Source organism: Scyliorhinus torazame, chromosome 6 (assembly GCF_047496885.1).
Source record: "Scyliorhinus torazame isolate Kashiwa2021f chromosome 6, sScyTor2.1, whole genome shotgun sequence".
NCBI classification, from domain to species: domain Eukaryota; kingdom Metazoa; phylum Chordata; class Chondrichthyes; order Carcharhiniformes; family Scyliorhinidae; genus Scyliorhinus; species Scyliorhinus torazame.
In genome coordinates, this window is record NC_092712.1 from 58,306,577 (window position 1) to 58,327,032 (window position 20,456).

The 20,456-nt window shown below is 47.9% G+C and overlaps 1 protein-coding gene across 2 annotated transcripts in view; it reads right to left on the bottom strand.

Annotated features, from left to right (window-relative positions):
• The window catches only part of ncapg2 (non-SMC condensin II complex, subunit G2), a 142,275-nt gene that overhangs the window by 95,637 nt on the left and 26,182 nt on the right, over nt 1–20,456 (bottom strand). For both annotated transcript variants that reach the window (XM_072508228.1, XM_072508227.1), the window contains exons 4-6: nt 14,850–14,964; nt 4,189–4,346; nt 369–503 (exon numbers count right to left, since the gene is read on the bottom strand). In XM_072508228.1, coding sequence (XP_072364329.1) covers nt 369–503; nt 4,189–4,346; nt 14,850–14,964 — 408 coding nt within the window. The remainder of the gene's footprint in view (nt 1–368; nt 504–4,188; nt 4,347–14,849; nt 14,965–20,456) is intronic.

A 20,456-nucleotide genomic window follows, 5' to 3' on the forward strand; every position in this document is an offset into this window, starting at 1 on the left:
TTTGGACAGATGGAGTCTCCATATTTTCCGACACCGGAAGGCTTCACCTTCATCCAACAGGTTCCACTGGAGGTGCGTGCATGTGGGCAAAGGGACCCAAAACCATTTCCTCCATTTTTGTCAGCAGCAAACAAGGTAAGAGAAAATGGTGGGTTGCGCAGTTTGGCCGGCGTGGGTGGCGAAGGTGGGCCGGTGTGGGTCGCGAAAGTCAACCGGGTTGGGTCCCGAAGGTTGGCCGATTGGTAAAAATGGGTCCCGGAAAGAAAGTTTGAAGAACACTGTGCTATACCATGCTATAAGCAGAAATTGTGCCAGATTGCACTGTTTTCAAATACTTGTGTGAAGCACATATTACTTTCTTTACTTACCTCTTCCTTCTTTATGTGGGCAACACTCATGAAACACTGAAGCAAACTATTTTTCACTTCATCGTTCTCTTCAGAATTGAACTCAAAATTTTGCAAAGCTTGATGGAAGTGCCAGAGTCGAAGTATATCAGCATTCTGTCATGATGAAGTGGAAATGAAAGCAAAATGTATTTATTTGAGTGGTATGCAAGAGCTATAGTATTAGATGATTAAGAAAATAGACCAAAGTAAAATGAAAATGAAAATAAAGTTATGACAACCATGTAGGTAGGAATGAACAAATGGATACATATTCGTAGTTATGGTACATCAGGGATCATTTGGAATAAGGCACAGCAGCAAGATCACGAGCCGTACGTGATGGTTTTATCATCTATTCATCCAGGTTTAACACAGTGCACTTTTATCCTTTTCCAGCAAATTTACAAGTGTAACAGTTTTAACATAAATATGGCACATGTAAACATGCTTGTCCTCACTTTACTGTACTAACCTCTTCAGTACTTCCAAACAAAAAAGTCCCTTTTCTCTGTCCCTCGTACGCTTGAAACTGCCTCTGCTCATTTGATCGAATTCTGCCATCTGTCTCACGACACCACTTCCACATCCGTCCTGAAGCTCATATTTTTCCCCCATAAGACCCCAAGACATAGAAGTATGCCATTCGGTCCATCGAGTCTGCTCCACCATTCAATGAGATCATGACTGATCTGATCCTCAACTCCTCTTTCCCGCCTTATCCCCAAAACTCTCGATTCCCTTACTGATTAAAAATCTGTCTGTCTTAGCCTTGAACAAATTTTACCCAGCTTTTACAGCTCTCTGCAGTAAATAATTCCACAGATTCACTTCCCTCCGAGAAGAAATTCCTCCTCATATCTGTCTTAAATGGGCGAGCCCTTACTCTTTGATTATGTCCTCAGGTCCTATGCCCTTCCACAAGGTGAAAAATCCTCTTTGCATCTACCTTGTCAAGCCCCCTGAGAATCCTATATGTCTCAATAAGGTCACCTCTCATTCTTCGAAACTCCAATGAATACAGGCCCAACCTACTTAACCTCACCTCATAAGAAAATCCCTCCATATCTGGGATCAATCTCGTGAACCATCTCTGGACTGCCTCCAATGCCAGTATATCTTTCCTTAGATAAGTGAGCAAACCTGTTCACAGTATTCCAGGTGCGGTCTAACTTGCGCCTTGTATAGATTTAGCAAGACTTCCCTACTTTTATACTCCATTTGCTTTGAAATAAAGGTCAACATTCCTAATTACCTGCTGAACTTGCATGCTGGCTTTTTGTGATTTATGCCAGAGGATCCCAAATCCCTCTGTGCTGCAGTTTTCAGTAGTCTTTCTCCATTTAAATAACATTCAACTCCTTTATTCTTCCTCCCAAAGTGCGTAACTTCATATTTTCCAACATTATATTCCATCTGACAAGTTTTTGACCACTCACCTAACCTGTCTATGTGCCTCTGTAGATTCCTAGCGTCACCCTCATTTTCCAACATTCTGTTCCATCTGTCAAGTTTTTTGCCCATTCACTTAACCTGTCAATATCCGTCTGTAAATTCTGACATCGTTACCACTTGCCTTCCCAACTATTTTTGTGTCTTCCGTAAATCTGGTATTAGTGCATTTACTTCCCTTGTCCAAATCTTTAATATGTATTGTAAATAATTGTGGCCCAGGCACTGATCCCTGTGGCACTCCACTAGTTACAGGTTGCCATCCAGAAAATTCCCCTCTTATCCCAACACTCTGTCTTCTATCAGTTAGGCAAACTTGCATCCATGCTAATATACTACCCCAACACCATTGGTTCTTATCTTATTAAGCAGCCTTTTGGCAGTACCTAATCGAACGCTTTTTGGAAATCCAAGTATATTACATCTACTGGTTCCCATGTCTACACTGCTCGTTAGCACCTCAAAGAATTCTAATAAATTTGGCAGGCATGATTTCCCCTTCATGAAGTCATGCTGACTCTGTTTCATTGTATTGGGTATTTCTAAATGCCCTGCTATTACATCCTTTATAATGGACTCTAATATTTTCCCAATTACAGATGCTAAGCTAACTGGCCTATAATTATTCTTTTTTTTGTCTCCCTCCCTTCTTGAATGAAGGTGTTACATTGGCAGTTTCCAATCCTCTGAGACTTTTCCAGAACTTAAGGATCCTTGGAAGATTACTACAGGAGGTGGTAAATTTGCAGAACTCGCTGCCCCATAGTGTGGTGGAATCAGGGTTATTAAATGGTTTCAAGAAGGAGATAGATATATTTCTGATATTAAAAATGGATTAAAGGGACATGGGGGACAGGTAGGGAGGTGGATTTGAGACCAGGAAGAGATCAGCCATGATCTGATTGAATGGCAGAGCAGGTTCGAGGGGCTGAATTGCCTATTTCTGCTCCTAATTCCTATGTTCCTATGTACCAGTGCATCCATTCTCTCAGTAGCTACTTAATTTAATATCCTGGGATGCAACTCATCAGGTCCAGGGACGTATCGGTCTTTAGCTCCATTAGTTTCCCCGAGTACTTTTTCTCTAGTGATAGTTATTGTATTCACTTCCACTGCCACTTCTACCCCTTGCTATTTAGTATTTTTGGAATGTTATTTGCGTGAAGACTGACGCAAGATATTTGTTTAACCCCCCGCTCCCCCCCACCCGCCTGTCATTTTCTGGTTCCCCATTATTATTTTCCGCAGGCTCATTTTCTAAGTGGCCTATGTTCACTTTGGACTCTCTCTTTCTTATGTATTTAAAGAAGCTCTTGCTGTCCGTTTTTATATTACTTGCTAGTTTACCCTCAGTTTATCTTTTTCCTCCATTCTTTTGGTCATCTTTTGTTGTTTTTTAAAACTTTCCCAATCTTCTGGCTTACCGCTAATCTCTGCCACATTATATGTTTTTTCTTTCAGTTTAATCCTGCTTTAGTGAGGGCCACGAAGAATCCAGCACAAGTTGAAGGATAGAAAGAAATAACATTTATTTACAATAACATTTACAAAAGCAGCAGCAACTCCTTGCAGCTCACTCTCCTCTAGTCGGTTCCAAACTGGCCAGCTTTATTTATGCAGGGAATCTGCTAATGATTTCTCCACCCCCCTCATTGGGGAAGGTCATACTCCCAAAGGATTGTGGGATTGCCATTAGTCCCCAGCCAGTGGTAAACAGGCAGGTTATAACACCTGTCCTTAACTTTCTTGGCTAACCATGGTTGACTTATCCCCTTCTGAGAATCCTTGTAGTTTTCACCCTTATTTTGTTCCTACTCTCGGTCTGGTTTTTAATAAAATTGCAACGGAGCAGCAGTGTTTTCAATATCCACAGCAAAAGGACTTCTTTCTGCTGACTTGTCCGTTTCAGTTGGAATTACAACTTAATTAAATAGCACCTTACTTGCACAGCATTTTGTTTTTAGTTCCATATGCTCGGCGCTTTTTTTGAACTTCCTAGTTACCTTTCTGTTAAGTTAATTATTTAAATTCCATGGGGACTCGCTGTTACTTTGACTCACCCTTCCAATAAATGCTTCTATAAAGTAAAACAGGGCAGAGAAGTGAAGAGAAAGCAGTCTAAAACTGAAAAACAGATCATTTAAAAAACAGAAAATGAGTGTCAGGAATAAAAGTACAAGAGGCATCGGGGAAAAGGAAATCGTTTGAAGGGCAAAAGCAAAAAAAAGAGCAGAAAGTCTGTCAGAACAGGCAGAGGGATATACAATTATTATGTATATTTTGCTCATGAGGAATGTCATAGATAAAACAAATATTCATTTTTCTTACAAATCAATGAAAATCAACATACCGAAAACTTGCTCAACAGGGTTTTTTCCAACAACATAATAAAGGCAGTTTTCCCCAATTCTTCTTTGCCTTCTAATCCTTTGTCCCACCAAGCCACAAACAAATGTTGGATTGTAATTTTCAAATCTCCTTGAAACGTAGGCAATGCTGGCAAAATGCCTATAAAGAATATGAAAAGAAAATAGACAAAATAATTTCAGCTCAATTGGGGGAAGGTTGGGACTAGGGACACTCTTGATGGATTGTAAAAGTACAAACAAATAATCAATGAATTCTACTATGCTTTATAAGTCCTTTCTGCAAGTTTATTACATTATTACATGTAAAAGTATTCAATCATTCTTCATTTATTGCATGACAGTGCTACTTTCTTGGTCATGTGAATTATTGTTACACTCACAGCTGATGTTACTACTGGAACAATCGGATCGCAGGACGGAACCTGGCTTGATAGATCCTAACCTTTTTTTAAAGATATATGGATGAATAGTCACAGACTGCCGGTGAACTTTTTAACAAAAGAATAAAACATGTATTAAACAAGAAAAGTTCAACTTAGTGCACGACTCCTTCACCTCAGCTGGACCTTTACAGACAAATACAAATTTATAAGGATGACACAAGTTACAAAGTTTACATTATACTCCAATATTCTCAGTAAATACACAGTTCAAGTATACCTATAGGCAAAATGTAGTCAGAAAACCCGCACTCTGAAACCAAATAACAGATGCCATCCAATACAACTTCTTTCTCATCAATTCTCCCCCTACCCTCGATGCTCGTCACACTATGAACCAACAGCTGTCCCTGGAATACTTTCAAACTCTGCTCTCGAAGAAAACACTGTGGAATAGTCTCCCTCACAATGCTTTAGTCGAGGATCCTCCTCCAGGTTTTCAGCCTCTCCTTTCATATTCCTTCACCCTGGATCTCCATGTGCATTCAAACTTCCACGCGACCTCTCAGTACCCACGCGAACAGAACACCAATGCTTCACAGGCTATAAGGCCTCACCAACATTTTGACTATCTGGATGCCTGGCTTCTTGCTGTCAAACATCGACAGGTATGCACATTGCAGACCTGCCTTTAACTGGGAGCTTTGCTCTCTGCTCTTGACTTCACTGAACAGTACCCTTTTTCCACATTTCTGTTCTTTGTTCCTTTAACTTCCTGGAACTTTTCTGTCCCATTACCTGGTTTCTGGGACTTTTTGTTCTTTAGCTTCTGGTACTTGCTTTCTGTCCTTCTGTATTTTCCGGTCTGTACTGCCAGTGCCTGTGGCATGCTCCTTGTAATAATAATAATAATCTTTATTATTGTCACAAGTAGGCTTCCATTAACATTGCAATGATTACTGTGAAAATCCCCTAGTCGCCACACTCCGGCACCTGTTTGGGTACACTAAGGGAGAATTCAGAATGTCCCAATTACTTAACAGCAAGTCTTTTTGTCTTGTGGGAGGAAACCAGAGCTCTCAGACAGTTACCTGGTTCCAAACTGAACTCAGTGTCCTTGCTTTCTTTGTGTGGGCCTCTGGTTGCTAAACAAAGCTTAGTCTTTTTATACCCTGTGTTTGATTTGAGAGGTTGTAAAACCTTAACACAATGCAAGCATCTAAACAGATCTACAGACTTTCAGGTTACCTTTTTAAACATGAAGTTAAACTGACGTTTTAACACTTTTTCAGCACTCAACGTGAAAACGCAAAATTAATGCGAATGATTCCTAACACACACAAAACAAATGTAAATTACTTAAACTACCTCTATTTCCTAACAACTATACATTAGTTTAGATCCACAAGACAAAGATAAAACAAGTTGTAATTACCCTACTGTGGTGATATGCATACAGGCATAGCTGTCTATAATTGTACATGGTTGTATCAATTTCTATATGTATATATAAAAGTGCCACTGTACATAGACAATGACCTACGAATGTAGGGACAGCTATAACCTCCCGCCAGCAGGTGGAACCAGACCGGACAGTTGTATATATTGGAGGACGGATGGAAGCCAGATACTTGGTAGCAGGCGGACAAGACAACAGACATCAGTAACAGAGACGGAATTGTTTGTATATCGTAATTCATGGTTACCACTAAGAATAAATACTTGAAGCAACTATATCATAGTGTTCTATGTGTACCTTCGCCATCGAAGTATAACAGAACACAACACCTACGTCTTCCAAGAAACGAATAAGGATCATCCAGTCTGTGGCTGGTAAGGCTGCTTGAACAACACTGCAGACCACATAAACTGTTTTTTCCTGGTAGCTTTCAGAATCGTGAGTCGATAGTTTGCATCATGGTGATTAACTCTGCATTAAAACATCACCTGCTGTGGCTCTTAGCTCCACTATGGCACGGCAGTCGACATCGTACTTGCTGTAGATGAAGGTGCACGAATCCCTAGCATCAGTTTTTTTCTGGGCCAGCTTCGGACCCAACTAAGCTTTTGGTTTCCCCTCAACTCTTCAAACGTCCTCTCCAAACAGTTAGCTTCCAATTAGCTTCTGCCTCCCGGAGTCTGTGACGATGTCTGCCATCGACAGTTCACTGTCCAGAAGATCTTTGGGTATGCGGCCATTACCCATTCCATGTGACCAAGTTATCACAGACATGGTTTGCTTACAAATGTGTGCATGCTGACAAAATTAATTTGCTCCTGTGCCTCACTTTGTCCCAAGAGATGGATACGTTTGAGACACAGAATTCTTCAGCCATTTCTCCAGCCACGTGTTCTCCATGTTTCACTACTGTAAAGGAGGGTGCACTGATGGCTTGGGCTTGAAAGATTTGCTGTTTGGTTTTCTCCATCAGGTTACTGTTGTTTAATACTCTCTTACTGAGCTCTTACACATATAACACTTTTTGAGCTCTTACACATATAACACTTTTTTTCCAATTAAGGGGCAATTTAGCGTGGCCAATCCACCTACCCCACATCTTTGGGTTGTGTGGGCGGAACCCAGGCAAACACAGGGAGAATGTGCAAACTCCACACGGAGTGACCCCGAGCCGGGATCGAACCTGGGACCTCTGCGCCGTGTGGCAGCAGGGCTAACCACTGCACCACTGTGCTGCCCACACATAAACCACTTCAGTAACAACCACTAATTAATAATTTGCGTTTGTAAACCAGCTAGAGGTCAATTCTGCATCAAATGATTATTGTGATGAATGTAGGAAACTTTTAAATATGTTGTATATCTGTTGCATTAATGTTATTAAAAGAACTTAGGTTAAGACATCCAGATTAGATGTGTGTTAAAGCTGTGATTAAGAGGTTAACAGCTCGGCAAACTGTCGTGTCACTCGTGGGAGGGGCTAGGTCTGTTTATAGTTTCAATTTTTAGCCTGCCCTCTGTCCATTTTTTGTTTCATTTTACAGTTCTGCTCTGGTTCTGAGGAAAGGAGTTGTGTTTCTGAAAGCTTCTCTCAAAGGACTTTGTTAATAAATCTGTAAGTCACTAAGTATTAACTTTATTAATAAGTGGCATTTGACCTGTATGTGGATTTTGCTTAATTGAAATTTTAGAAACATTTGGAAAAGACCTGAGCCGGGATTCTACGAGCCTGCACCGGGTCGCGATTCTCCGGTAACCGGGGAACCGGCACCGGTCACACGCACGGTGCCAGTCGGGGACCGTTGAAAGAGGCTCCCCCACGGTGAGTCTGCACGGTCGACCGGCCAAGTTCCCGCCGAGTTCCGCTAGCGTGGTTCACAGATGGTACCACCCGGCAGAAGCTTGGACCCACGGCAGCGGTCCTGGTCAAAGGGGCGGGTTGATCAGACTCCGGGGCGGGGGGGGGGCCTCCATGACGGCCAGGCCCGCGATCGTGCGCTATCGATCGGCGGGTGAGCGCGATCTGGGGGGGGGGCCTACATTCTTCCGCGCGGGCGCGCGGCGTCGCTATGCCATGTTGCGCTTCAACGGCCACCATGCGTATGCGCCGGCGCGGAAACAGCCGCCGGGCACATGTGCCGACGCAGACCCGCGCCGGCAATGCAGGGCCGGATATCAGTGCCGGAGCTGCGGAGAGCACTCCGGGGCCGTGCTGGCCCCCTGTGGGCCACTGAATCACTGGGCCAAGAGGCCCGTTGACGCCGGCGTGAAACACTCCGGTATTTACACCGGCGTCATCACTTACCCGGGATTTTGGAGAATCCCGGCCCTTGCCTTTTTCATTTAAAAGAACTGTTTAATTGTTAATTGTACAGCTGCTTTTTCCTTGGATGTTGATGGGGTTAATCTGTTGCATTGTTGAGGTTTCTCGTTCAGTTTCTGAATATAAATTGAAGGCCTGGTCCTGTACTGTAACAATATATGTTTCAAGTAAATTAGGTGTAGATCCTCACCAATACACAGTATATTGATATCTCTAAATCTGCATGAACTGTCACTGCCAAAAATTATTCAAATTGTATGCCTAGCAAAAAAGTGTGTAATGCCATATGCATAAACTCCAGAGTGCCAACAACAACAAAAATGTGATCTCTTTCAAAGTTTTCTAACATAGTGGATTAAGAAGGAATTAATTCCTATCACCACCTTGGGCATTGTCCCATTCACATACATTTTTTTTGAAAAAAAAATAATTTTTATGAAAGTTTTCACAAAATATCAACAACAAAATGTAAAAGGAACCCAATAGAATTAAATACAAACCAAAACAATCCCGTGCCCCCCCCTCCCCCATACATAAATAATAAATTAACACCCCGAATTAACACATAGCAACCATAGCAAATATATACACCCCCTCAGATCCCCCAGTATAGACAAACAAAAATAAAACAGAACCCCCCCCCGCCTGGTTGCTGCTGACCATTGTCTACCGTTCTGCCAGGAAGTCCAAGAACGGTTGCCACCGCCTGAAAAACCCTTGCACCGATCCCCTTAAGACAAATTTCACCCTCTCCAATTTAATAAACCCCACCATATCATTGATCCAGGATTCCACGCTTGGGAGCCTCGCATCCTTCGACTGAAGAAGAATCCTTCGCCGGGCTACCAGGGACGCAAATGCCAGAATACCGGCCTCTTTCGCCTCCTGAACTCCCGGCTCCCCTGCAACCCCAAATATTGCGAGCCCCCAGCCCGGTTTGACCTGGATCCTACCACCCTCGACACCGTCCTTGCTACGCCCTTTCAAAATTCCTTCAGCACTGGGCATGCCCAGAACATATGGGTGTGGTTTGCTGGGCTCCCACCCCCAAAAAATCAGCTCATCCTTGTCCAGGTCATGTGTGCCCTGTGCAGCACCTTAAACTGTATGAGGCTGAGCCTCGTGCACGAAGAGGAAGAGTTCACCCTCCCAAGGTCATCTGCCCACCTCCCTCCTTGATCTCCCCCCCCCCCCCCCAACTCCTCCTCCCACTTAACTTTCAGCTCCTCCACCGAGGCCTGCTCCTCCTGCATCACCTGGTATGTTGCCGAGATCTTCCCCTCTCCAACCCACACCCCCGAGAGCACCCTGTCCTGTACCCTGCGTAGCAGCAGCAGCGGGAATTCCACCACTTGCCGCCTGGCAAACGTCCTTACATGTAGATACCTAAAGGTGTTCCCGGGGGGGGGGGGCCCTGTACTTCTCCTCCAGCTCACCCAGGCTCGCGAACTTCCCATCCACAAACAGGTCCCCCAACCTTCTTATTCCTGCGCCACCCCGAAAAGCCTCCATCTATTCTCCCTGGGACAAACCGGTGGTTCCCCCATATCGGGGTCCACACAGAGGCCCCCACTTTCCCCCTGTGTGCTACCTCCATTGCCCCCAGATTTTGATGGTAGCCACCACCACCGGGCTCGTGGTATACCTCATTGGAGGGAGCGGCAGCGGCGCCGTTGCCAGCGCCTCCAGACTCGTACCCTCACAAGACGCCGTCTCCAGCCTCTTCCATGCAGCCCCCTCCATCACCCACTTGCGCACCATCGCCGCATTGGCGGCCCAGCAGTACCCACAGAGGTTGGGCAGTGCCAGCCCCCCCCCCCCATCCCTACTCCGCTCCGGGAAAACCCTTCTCACCCTCGGAGTCCCTCGCACCCACACAAACCCCATTAGGCTCCTGTTGACCCGCCTAAAGAAGGCCTTCGGGATAAGAATGGGGAGGCACTGGAACAGGAACAAAAACCTTGGGAGCACCGTCATCTTGAATGACTGCACCCTACCCGCCAGGGACAGCGGCTACGCGTCCCACCTCTTAAAGTCCTCCTCCATTTGCTCCACCAGCCTCGTGAAATTAAGCCTATGCAGGCCCCCCAGCTCCTGGCCACCTGGACCCCCAAATACCTGAAGCTCCTCTCCGCCCTTTTTAGTGGGTGCTCGCCAATCCCCCTCTCCTGGTCCCCTGGGTGAACCACGAACAACTCACTCTTCCCCATATTGAGCTTGTACCCTGAGAAATCCCCAAACTCCCTGAGGATCCTCATTACCTCCGGCATTCCCCCCCACCGGGTCCGCCACATATAGCAGCAAGTCGTCCGCAAAGAGCGACACCCTATGCTCCTCCCCACCCCAACCTCCTCCAGTTCCTCGACTCCCCCAGTGCCATAGCCAGGGGTTCAATCGCCAGTGCGAAGAGCAGGGGTGACAGGGGACACCCCTGCCTCGTCCCTCGATGCAACTGAAAGTACTCAGACCTCCTCTCGTTTGTGGCCACACTCGCCATCGGGATCTCGTACAACAGCCTAACCCACCTGACAAACCCCTCCCCAAACCCGAACCTCTTCAGCACCTCCCACAAGTACCCCCACTCTACCCTATCGAAGGCCTTCTCAGCGTCCATCGCCACCACCATCTCCGCCTCCCCTTCCCTCGCTGGCATCATAATAACGTTCAGGAGCCTCCGCACATTCGCATTCAACTACCTCCCCTTCATGAACCCCGTCTGGTCTTCGTGGATAACCTGCGGCACCCAATCCTCAATTCTCGTGGCTAAGACCTTCGCCAGCACCTTGGCATTTAACAATGAAATCGGCCTGTAAGACCCACACTGCAGGGGATCCTTGTCCCGCTTCAGGATCAAGGCGATCAGTGCCCGGGATATCGTCAGGGGCAAAGGCCCCCCACTCCCTTGCCTCATTGAAGGTCCTAACCAGCAATAGGCCCAACAGGTCCACATATTTTTTGTAGAATTCGACCGGAAAACCGTCCGGCCCCAGTGCCTTCCCCGCCTGCATGCTCCCTATCCCTTTGGCCAGCCTCTCCAGCCCAAACGGGGCCCCTAATCCCGCCACCAGTCCCTCCTCCACCTTCGGGAACCTCAATTGGTCCAGAAAGCAGCCCATCCCTCCCTCCTCCAGTGGGGGCTCGGACCGATACAGTTCCTCATAAAAGTCCCTGAAGACCCCATTGATGCCAACCCCACTCCGCACCACACTCCCTCCCCTATCCTTAACTCCCCCAATCTCCCTAGCTGCGTACCGCTTCCGAAGCTGATGCGCCAGCATCTGGCTTGCCTTTTCCCCATATTCATAAACCGCCCCATGGGCCTTCCTCCACTGCGCCTCCGCCTTCCTGGTGTTCAACAGGTCGAATTCGGCCTGGAGGCTATGCCTCTCCCTCAACAGTGCCTCCTCCGGCACCTCCGTGTACTTCTTGTCTACCCTCACCATCTCCCCCACCAGCCTCTCCCTCTGCTCTCTCCTCTCCTTGTGGGCCCTAATGGAGATCAGCTCTCCGCTAACCACCACCTTCAGCGCCTCCCAGACCATCCCCATTCGGGCCTCCCCGTTATCGTTGGCCTCCAGGTATCTCTCTATGCTTCTTCGGACCCGCTCACTCACCTCCTCGTCCGCCAACAGCCCCACCTCCAAGCGCCACAACGGGCGCTGGTCCCTCTCCTCCCCCAGCTCTAGGTCTACCCAATGCGGGGCGTGATCCGAAATGGCTATCGCCGAGTACTTGGTATCCTCTACTCTCGCTATCAGCGCCCTGCTCATAACAAAAAAGTCGATCCGGGAATAGGCCTTATGAACATGCGAGAAGAATGAAAATTCCTTAGCCCCCGGCCTTGCAAATCTCCAAGGGTCCACTCCTCCTATCTGGTCCATAAACCCCCTCAGCACTTTAGCCGCCGCCGGCCTCCTACCCGTCCTAGACCTGGAGCGATCCAGTGCCGGGTCCAGCACCGTGTTAAAGTACCCCCCCCCCCCCCCCATTATCAGGCCCCCCACTTCGAAGTCCGGGATCCGACCCAACATGCGCCACATAAAACCCGCAGCGTCCCAGTTCGGGGTGTACACATTGACCAGCACCACCCTCTCCCCTTGCAGCTTACCACTACGTACCTGCCGCCATTGTCTGTCACAATGCTCGCGCCTCGAACGACACCCTCTTTCCCACCAAGATCACCACCCCTCGATTTTTGGCATCCAGCCCCGAATGAAACAACTGACCTACCCACCCCTTTCTCAATCTTACCTGGTCTGCCACCTTCAGGTGTGTCTCCTGGAGCAGGACCACATCAGCCTTCAGCCGCTTCAGGTGCGTGAACACCCGCCCCCGCTTAACCGGCCCGTTCAGTCCCCTTACATTCCAGGTTATCAGCCGGATCAGGGGACTACCCGCCCCTCTCCCCCGCCGGCTAGCCATAAACCCTCTTCGGCCAGTCACGCGCCCGCAACCCACGCCCGGCCCGTTCCCCACGGCTGTAGACCCCCGTCCCAACCCCCTCTACTCGCTCCAGCTCCCCCTTGACCGTATCAGCAGCAACCCGGTTTCCCCACCCCCACAGCTAGGATCCCTCCTAGGTGCTTTGCTCCCCCCATTGCACTCCCGCAAGTCAGCTGACTCCTGCAGACCCCGGCCACTCCCGCCTCTCCTTCGACTCCTCTCCCCCTCCATTACCGATCAGCAGGCTCTCCGCCTCCCCCTTCCTTCCCAAGAGTGGGGAAAAACCCTCGGTTCCCGGCCCCGGCCCCACCCCCTCCAGCCTTCAGCGTGGGAAAAAGCCCGCGCTTTCCACCTGCCTGGCCCCGCCTCCTCTGGCGCAGCTCCTTTTACAGGCCCAGTTCCCTCACCCCCGACTCAGGCCTCACCCTCCCCCGCGGGGCCCCATCCCCCCTACCGGCCATCCAGCCCCTACTCCGTTTACTTGTCCCCCTCCAAGAGCCCACCCGACAATCCCAACCAAAACAGTGCCCAACCCACCCTAACTACCCACACCGAATCAAAAAGAAACAAGAACAAAGAACCCCCCCTCAAAATGTAACACACCAACAACAATCCCCGACCATCCCCACCCCCGACCCCCCATCCCGACCCTGTTTGTGTCCAGCTTCTCGGCCTGAACAAAGGCCCATGCCTCCTCCGGGGACTCAAAATAATGGTGCCGGTCCTTGTTGGTGACCCACATTCGAGCCGGCTGCAGCATGCCAAGCTTCACCTCCTTCCTGTGCAGCACCGCCTTCACCCGGTTGTACCCGGCCCTCTTCTTCGCCACCTCCGCGCTCCAGTCCTGATATATTCGAACCTCCACGTTCTCCCACCTGCTGCTCCTCTCTTTCTTGGCCCACCTGAGTACGCACTCCCGATCAGCGAACCGATGAAACCGCACCAGCACAGCCCGTGGCGGCTCGTTAGCCTTGGGCCTCCTCGCCAGCACTCTGGGCCCCTTCCAGCTCCAGGGGCCCCTGGAAGGACCTCGCTCCCATCAGCGAGTTTAACATGGTGACCACATAGGCCCCCACGTCCGACCCCTCCGGGAGGCCCAGGATCCGCAGATTCTTCCGCCTCGACCGATTCTCCATCTCCTCAAACCGTTCCTGCCATTTCGTGAGGAGCGCCTCGTGCGCCTCCACCTTTACCGCTAGGCCCAAGATCTCATCCTCGTTATCTGAGATCCTTTGTCAGACCTCGCGGATCGCCACCCCCTGGGCGGTCTGGGTCTCCAGCACCTTATCAATAGAAGCCTTCATCGGCTCCAGCAGGTCCGCTTTGAGCTCCCTGAAGCAGCGCTGGATAACCTCCTGCTGCTCCTGCGCCCACGCTGCCTGGTCCCCGCCCGCCGCCATCTTGCTCTTCTTCCCTCGCACTTTCTTTGGCTTCACCACCACTTTTTTTTAGTCACCCCGCTCCTGGTCCAAGCCATACACTGTCGGGGGAATGTTGCAGTCTTCTTCCCACACCGGGAAATGTCGCAAAAAAGCCGTTGGGGGCCCTGAAAAGAGCCCAAAAGTCGGTTCCAAGCGGGAGCTGTCGAACGTGCGACTTAGCTCTGCATAGCCGCAACCGGAAGTCCTCCCAGACACACTCACGAGCAAAACACGATCTTGCTCCAATACTCAAAACCATCTGATAAGGAAACCCCCAACATTTAACCTAATTAATGTGTGAATAATTTTTACATGTTCTCCAGTCCTTCCCAACCTAGCTCAAAACAGCCCATTCGTACAGACTAAACCATATCAATCTAGTGTCTTCTTCTGAACCTTTCAGGCTTCTCCATTGCCCATGTTGTGAGGGATTAAAATTAAAATAGACTGGGCACAGTTGAGGTTTGGAGAAGGTCTTTCCAGCATCTCGTATTAGGAATGTAATATTTTTAATTACAACTGTGATGGGCCACTGTTACTACATAAATGTACGTTATTGAATAATTCTGATAACGAGGCACAAAATAGTAGAATCATGTCAAAATAAAACACCTACCATTCAAAATAATAGCAATTTCCAACAAGTCGCTGTAAACATCATTCTCATCGATTGCACGTACAGATGCTACAACAACCTCAGTTATACCACTGATCACAGACAGATTTTTCTTCTGAAAAATAAGCACAAGGGAGGTTTTATTTTACTTTCTAAAAAATTAAGATGTGCTTTAATTTCACTTAATTAACATTTGATACAATTAAAAATGCCCCCCATCTCTGCCACATCTGAAAAAAGTACAATGCATGTGGAAAGAGTAGCAGGCCATCTGGCCCCTCGAGCCTGCTCCACCATTCAATGAGATCATGGCTGATCTTTTGTGGACTCAGCTCCACTTTCCGGCCCGAACACCATAACCCTTAATCCCTTTAATCTTCAAAAAACTATCTATCTTTATCTTAAAAACATTTAATGAAGGAGCCTCTACTGCTTCACTGGGAAAGGAGTTCCATAGATTCACAACCCTTTGGGTGAAGAGGTTCCTCCTAAACTCAGTCCTAAATCTACTTCCCCTTATTTTGAGGCTATGCCCCCTAGTTCTGCTTTCACCCGCCAGTGGAAACAACCTGCCCATATCTATCCTACCTATTCCCTTCATAATTTTATATGTTTCTATAAGATCCCCCTCATCCTTCTAAATTCCAACGAGTACAGTCCCAGTCTACTCGACCTCTCCTCGTAATCCAACCCCTTCAGCTCTGGGATTAACCTAGTGAATCTCCTCTGCACACCCTCCAGTGCCAGCACGTCCTTTCTCAAGTAAGGAGACCAAAACTGAACACAATACTCTAGGTGTAGCCTCACTAACACCTTATACAATTGCAGCAGAACCTCCCTAGTCTTAAACTCCAACCCTCTAGCAATGAAGGACAAAATTCCATTTGCCTTCTTAATCACCTGTTTACCAACTTTTTGCAACTCATGCACTAGCACACCCAGGTCTCTCTGCACAGCAGCATTTTTTAATATTTTATCATTTAAATAATAATCCCTTTTGCTGTTATTCCTACCAAAATGGATAACCTCACATTTTTCAACATTGTATTCCATCTGCCAGACCCGAGCCCATTCACTTAGCCTATCCAAATCCCTCTGCAGACTTCCAGTATCCTCTGCACTTTTTGCTTTACCACTTATCTTAGTGTCGTCTGCAAACTTCATATTGCCCTTGGTCCCCAACTCCAAATCATCTATGTAAATTGTGAACAGTTGTGGGCCCAACACTGATCCCTGAGGGACACCACTAGCTACTGATTGCCAACCAGAGAAACACCCATTAATCCCCACTCTTTGCTTTCTATTAATTAACCAATCCTCTATCCATGCTACTACTTTCCCCTTAATGCCATGCATCTTTATCTTATGCAGCAACCTTTTGTGTGGCACCTTGTCAAAGGCTTTCTGGAAATCCAGATATACCACATCCATTGGCTCCCCGTTATCTACCGCACTGGTAATGGCCTCAAAAAATTCCACTAAATTAGTTAGGCTCGACCTGCCCTTTATGAACCCATGCTGCATCTGCCCAATGCCTCGCTATTTCTTCCTTGATGATAGATTCCAGCATCTTCCCTACTACCGAAGTTAAGCTCACTGGCCTATAATTACCCGCTTTCTGCCTACCTCCTTTTTTAAACAGTGGTGTTACGTTTGCTAATTTCCAATCCGCCGGGACCACCCTAGAGTCTAGTGAATTTTGGTAAATTATCACTAGTGCATTTGCAATTTCCCTAGCCATCTCTTTTAGCACTCTGGGATGCATTCCATCAGGGCCAGGAGACTTGTCTACCTTTAGCCCCATCAGCTTGCCCATCACTACCTCCTTGGTGATAACAATCCTCTCAAGGTCCTCACCTGTCATAGCCTCATTTCCATCAGTCACTGGCATGTTATTTGTGTCTTCCACTGTGAAGACCGACCCAAAAAACCTGTTCAGTTCCTCAGCCATTTCCTCATCTCCCATTATTAAATCTCCCTTCTCATCCTCTAAAGGACCAATATTTACCTTAGCCACTCTTTTTTGTTTTATATATTTGTAGAAACGTTTACTACATGTTTTTATATTCTGAGCAAGTTTACTCTCATAAATCTATCTTACTCTTCTTTATAGCTTTTTTAGTAGCTTTCTGTTGCCCCCTAAAGATTTCCCAGTCCTCTAGTCTCCCATTAATCTTTGCTACTTTGAATGCTTTTTCCTTCAATTTCCTTAGATATCCACGGTCGATTTCCCCTCTTTCGACCGTCCTTCCTTTTTGTTGGTATAAACCTTTGCTGAGCACTGTGAAAAATCGCTTGGAAGGTTCTCCACTGTTCCTCAACTGTTTCACCATAAAGTCTTTGCTCCCAGTCTACCTTCGCTAGTTCTTCTCTCATCCCATTGTAATCTCCTTTGTTTAAGCACAAAACACTAGTGCTTAATTTTACCTTCTCACCCTCCATCTGCATTTTAAATTCCACCATATTGTGATCGCTCCTTCCGAGAGGATCCCTAACTATGAGATCATGAATCAATCCTGTCTCATTACACAGGACCAGATCTAGGACTGCTTGTTCCCTCGTAGGTTCCATTACATACTGTTCTAGGAAACTATCGCGGATACATTCTATAAACTCCTCCTGAAGGCTGCCTTGACTGACCTGGTTAAACCAATCGACATGGAGATTAAAATTCCCCATGATAACTGCTGTACCATTTCTACATGCATCATTTATTTCTTTGTTTATTGCCTGCCCCACCATAATGTTACTATTTGGTGGCCTATAGACTACTCCTATCAGTGACTTTTTCGCCTTATTATTCCTGATTTCCACCCAAATGGATTCAACCTTATCCTCCATAGCACCAATGTCATCCCTTACTGTTGTTCGGATGTCATCCTTAAATAACAGAGCTACACCACCTCCCTTACCATCAACCTTATTCCAAATACTACGAGCATTCAGGTAAAGTACACTTATGTTGGCTTTTTTACCTCTGTTCTGAATCTTAACACCTCGATCAGTAACCTCTCCCAAGTTATATTTCCTCTTAACCTTTCTCCTAATTTTCCTTGTCGTTGAACCCATATCTTCATGTAACAACCTGCCGCGTCGCTGACCATTAATGTTTTCACTTCCCGTTTTATTCCTTTTAATATTCCTGGTCCTATTCACTGAGCTCCCCTCAGTCACTGTACCTTGTACTGTCGCCCTTTTGATTTTTGACTATGGTTTCTCTGCCTTACACTTTCTCCCTTACTGCGTTTTGTTTCTGTCCCTGTTTTACTACCTTCCAACTTCCTGCATCGGTTCCCATCCCCCTGCCACATTAGTTTAAACTCTCCCCAACAGCTCTAGCAAACACCCCCCCTAAGACATCGGTTCCAGTGCTGCCCAGGTGCAGACCGTCCGGTTTGTACTGATCCCACCTCCCCCAGAACCGGTTCCAATGCCCCAGGAACTTGGGCCAACCTACAACTGGCCAACCATATGTCAAACAGTTCCATTGGGGGGCCTATGGAATTTAAAAAGTTAAATGCGACAATACATTGACTCAGCAAAACAGAGCTACAGAATCCACCTCCATTTGCAATAGTCCTTCTGACATTGAGACTAAGTGCCATGGCGGAGGTGGGAACATGGTGTGTTTCCTGCTGCGGCAGCCGGTGGAAAAATAGACACCATCTTCCAGCTCTGACCTCATTAATTATGCACCCGGGTGTTTTACATCATATTCAGTGACAGGGCAGGCCTGGGTGGTGCGTCGTGTCCATATTGAAGGTACATCCAACACCACTGACCCACTTCTGAAGAAAGACGGTGGACCTCCTGAAAATGAAGATAGATCTCTGGGAATACTCAGTCCAGAAAACAGACTCCTGAGAACAAATATGGATCTCCTGGAACATTCTCAGGCTAGAAGATGGACCTCCTCCAGTACAAGAATCTGGAAGGTCCACCTGCAGATGAACCCCCGATCCACTGCTGTGGCGTTCCAGGGTCCAGGCGGCCTCCATCCGGAAATCTGCAGACAGCCCCAGGCATTATTCACATGAGTCCCAACATCTGCACCCCATGTTGTTCTGAATGCGTTTTCCACCGGCGTGTTTTTCCCACCGGCACAGAGAATCTGGTGTGGAGGGGGATCAGGCCTTCATCTGCATCCCATTAATTAATGAGGTTCATACTGCCCTCTGAGGGTTTTCAAACTGCCGTGGCAGGCACCAGCGGAAGATCCCACTGTAAATTCACGCTGCTTCCTATGGCGGCTTCCTATGGCGGCCATGGGGTGAGTGGGCGCACTTTTGGTGGTTCCCGCTCAAGGTGGATTTTGTCAGTCCTTCCCCACTGTGGGCGAGGCAGACCAGGATATGCACCAGGGAAGGGAGTGAGCTGTGGGTCTACCGGGACCTGGGTACAGAGTTGGCGAAGCGGTAGCGAAGTTCAACAGGGTTAAGGCTGCCCTCTTCAAGAAGGGAGTGAAGTTTGGAGTGCTGTACCCTCCCCGCTTGTGGGTGACTCATCAGAAGCAGGGCTTTTATTTTGACTCGCCGGAGGAGGCGATGGACTTTGAGAGATCATAGACTGGGAGTGTGAGGGCACTGAACTTCGGAGAGGTACTTTGTATTCATGGGTTTGGGGTGAGTAGTTCGTGGAGGCTTGCCGGGGGATGGTAAATGTGCCTTTTGTTCTTTGTTTGTTGGTGGCAACGTGGGGGGGGGGCGGGAGTGGAGGGGGATTGAGAGGTTGGAGGCCTTGGGTAGGGGCCACCATGCTAGCTGGGCAGGCTAGTTAACAGAAGTGAAGTGGGGGGTCGTTGGGAGGAATAGGGGGTGGGTGGGGGGTTGCTGACCAGGGTGTGGTTTCTGTGGCGCAGTTTGGAAGGGAGAGATGGCGATGGGCATTCGAGGGCGGGCTTGGAGGGTCGCGTGGCGCAGGCCAGCCCAAGAAAAGTTATGGTTTATCGGCGGGGGAAGGGATTGGGGCGAGGAGCGCCTTGAACAGGCTGGTCACGTGGAACACTTGAGGGTTGTATGGGTTTTGCCGTTGTCGCTGGCGGTGCAGACGGTGAAAATGACGGTGGTGCCTAGGTTTCTGTTCGTGTTTCAGAACCTCCCTATCCTTGTTCCCATGTCATTTTTCAGGAAAGTCAATGGGTTGAACTTGGGGTTTGTGTGGGCAGGGAAGGCCCCGCGGGTGTGACGGGCTTTTCGGAGCGGGGTGTTGGGGGAGGGGGGGGGGAAGAACATAGAACGATACAGCGCAGTACAGGCCCTTCGGCCCACGATGTTGCACCGAAACAAAAGCCATCTAACCTACACTATGCCATTATCATCCATATGCTTATCCAATAAACTTTTAAATGCCCTCAATGTTGGCGAGTTCACTACTGTTGCAGTTAGGGCATTCCACGGCCTCGCCACTCTTTGCGTAAAGAACCTACCTCTGACCTCTGTCCTATATCTATTACCCCTCAGTTTAAAGCTATGTCCCCTCGTGCCAGCCATTTCCATCTGCAGGAGAAGGCTCTCACTGTCCACCCTATCTAACCCCCTGATCATTTTGTATGCCTCTATTAAGTCTCCTCTTAACCTTCTTCTCTCCAACGAAAACAACCTCAAGTCC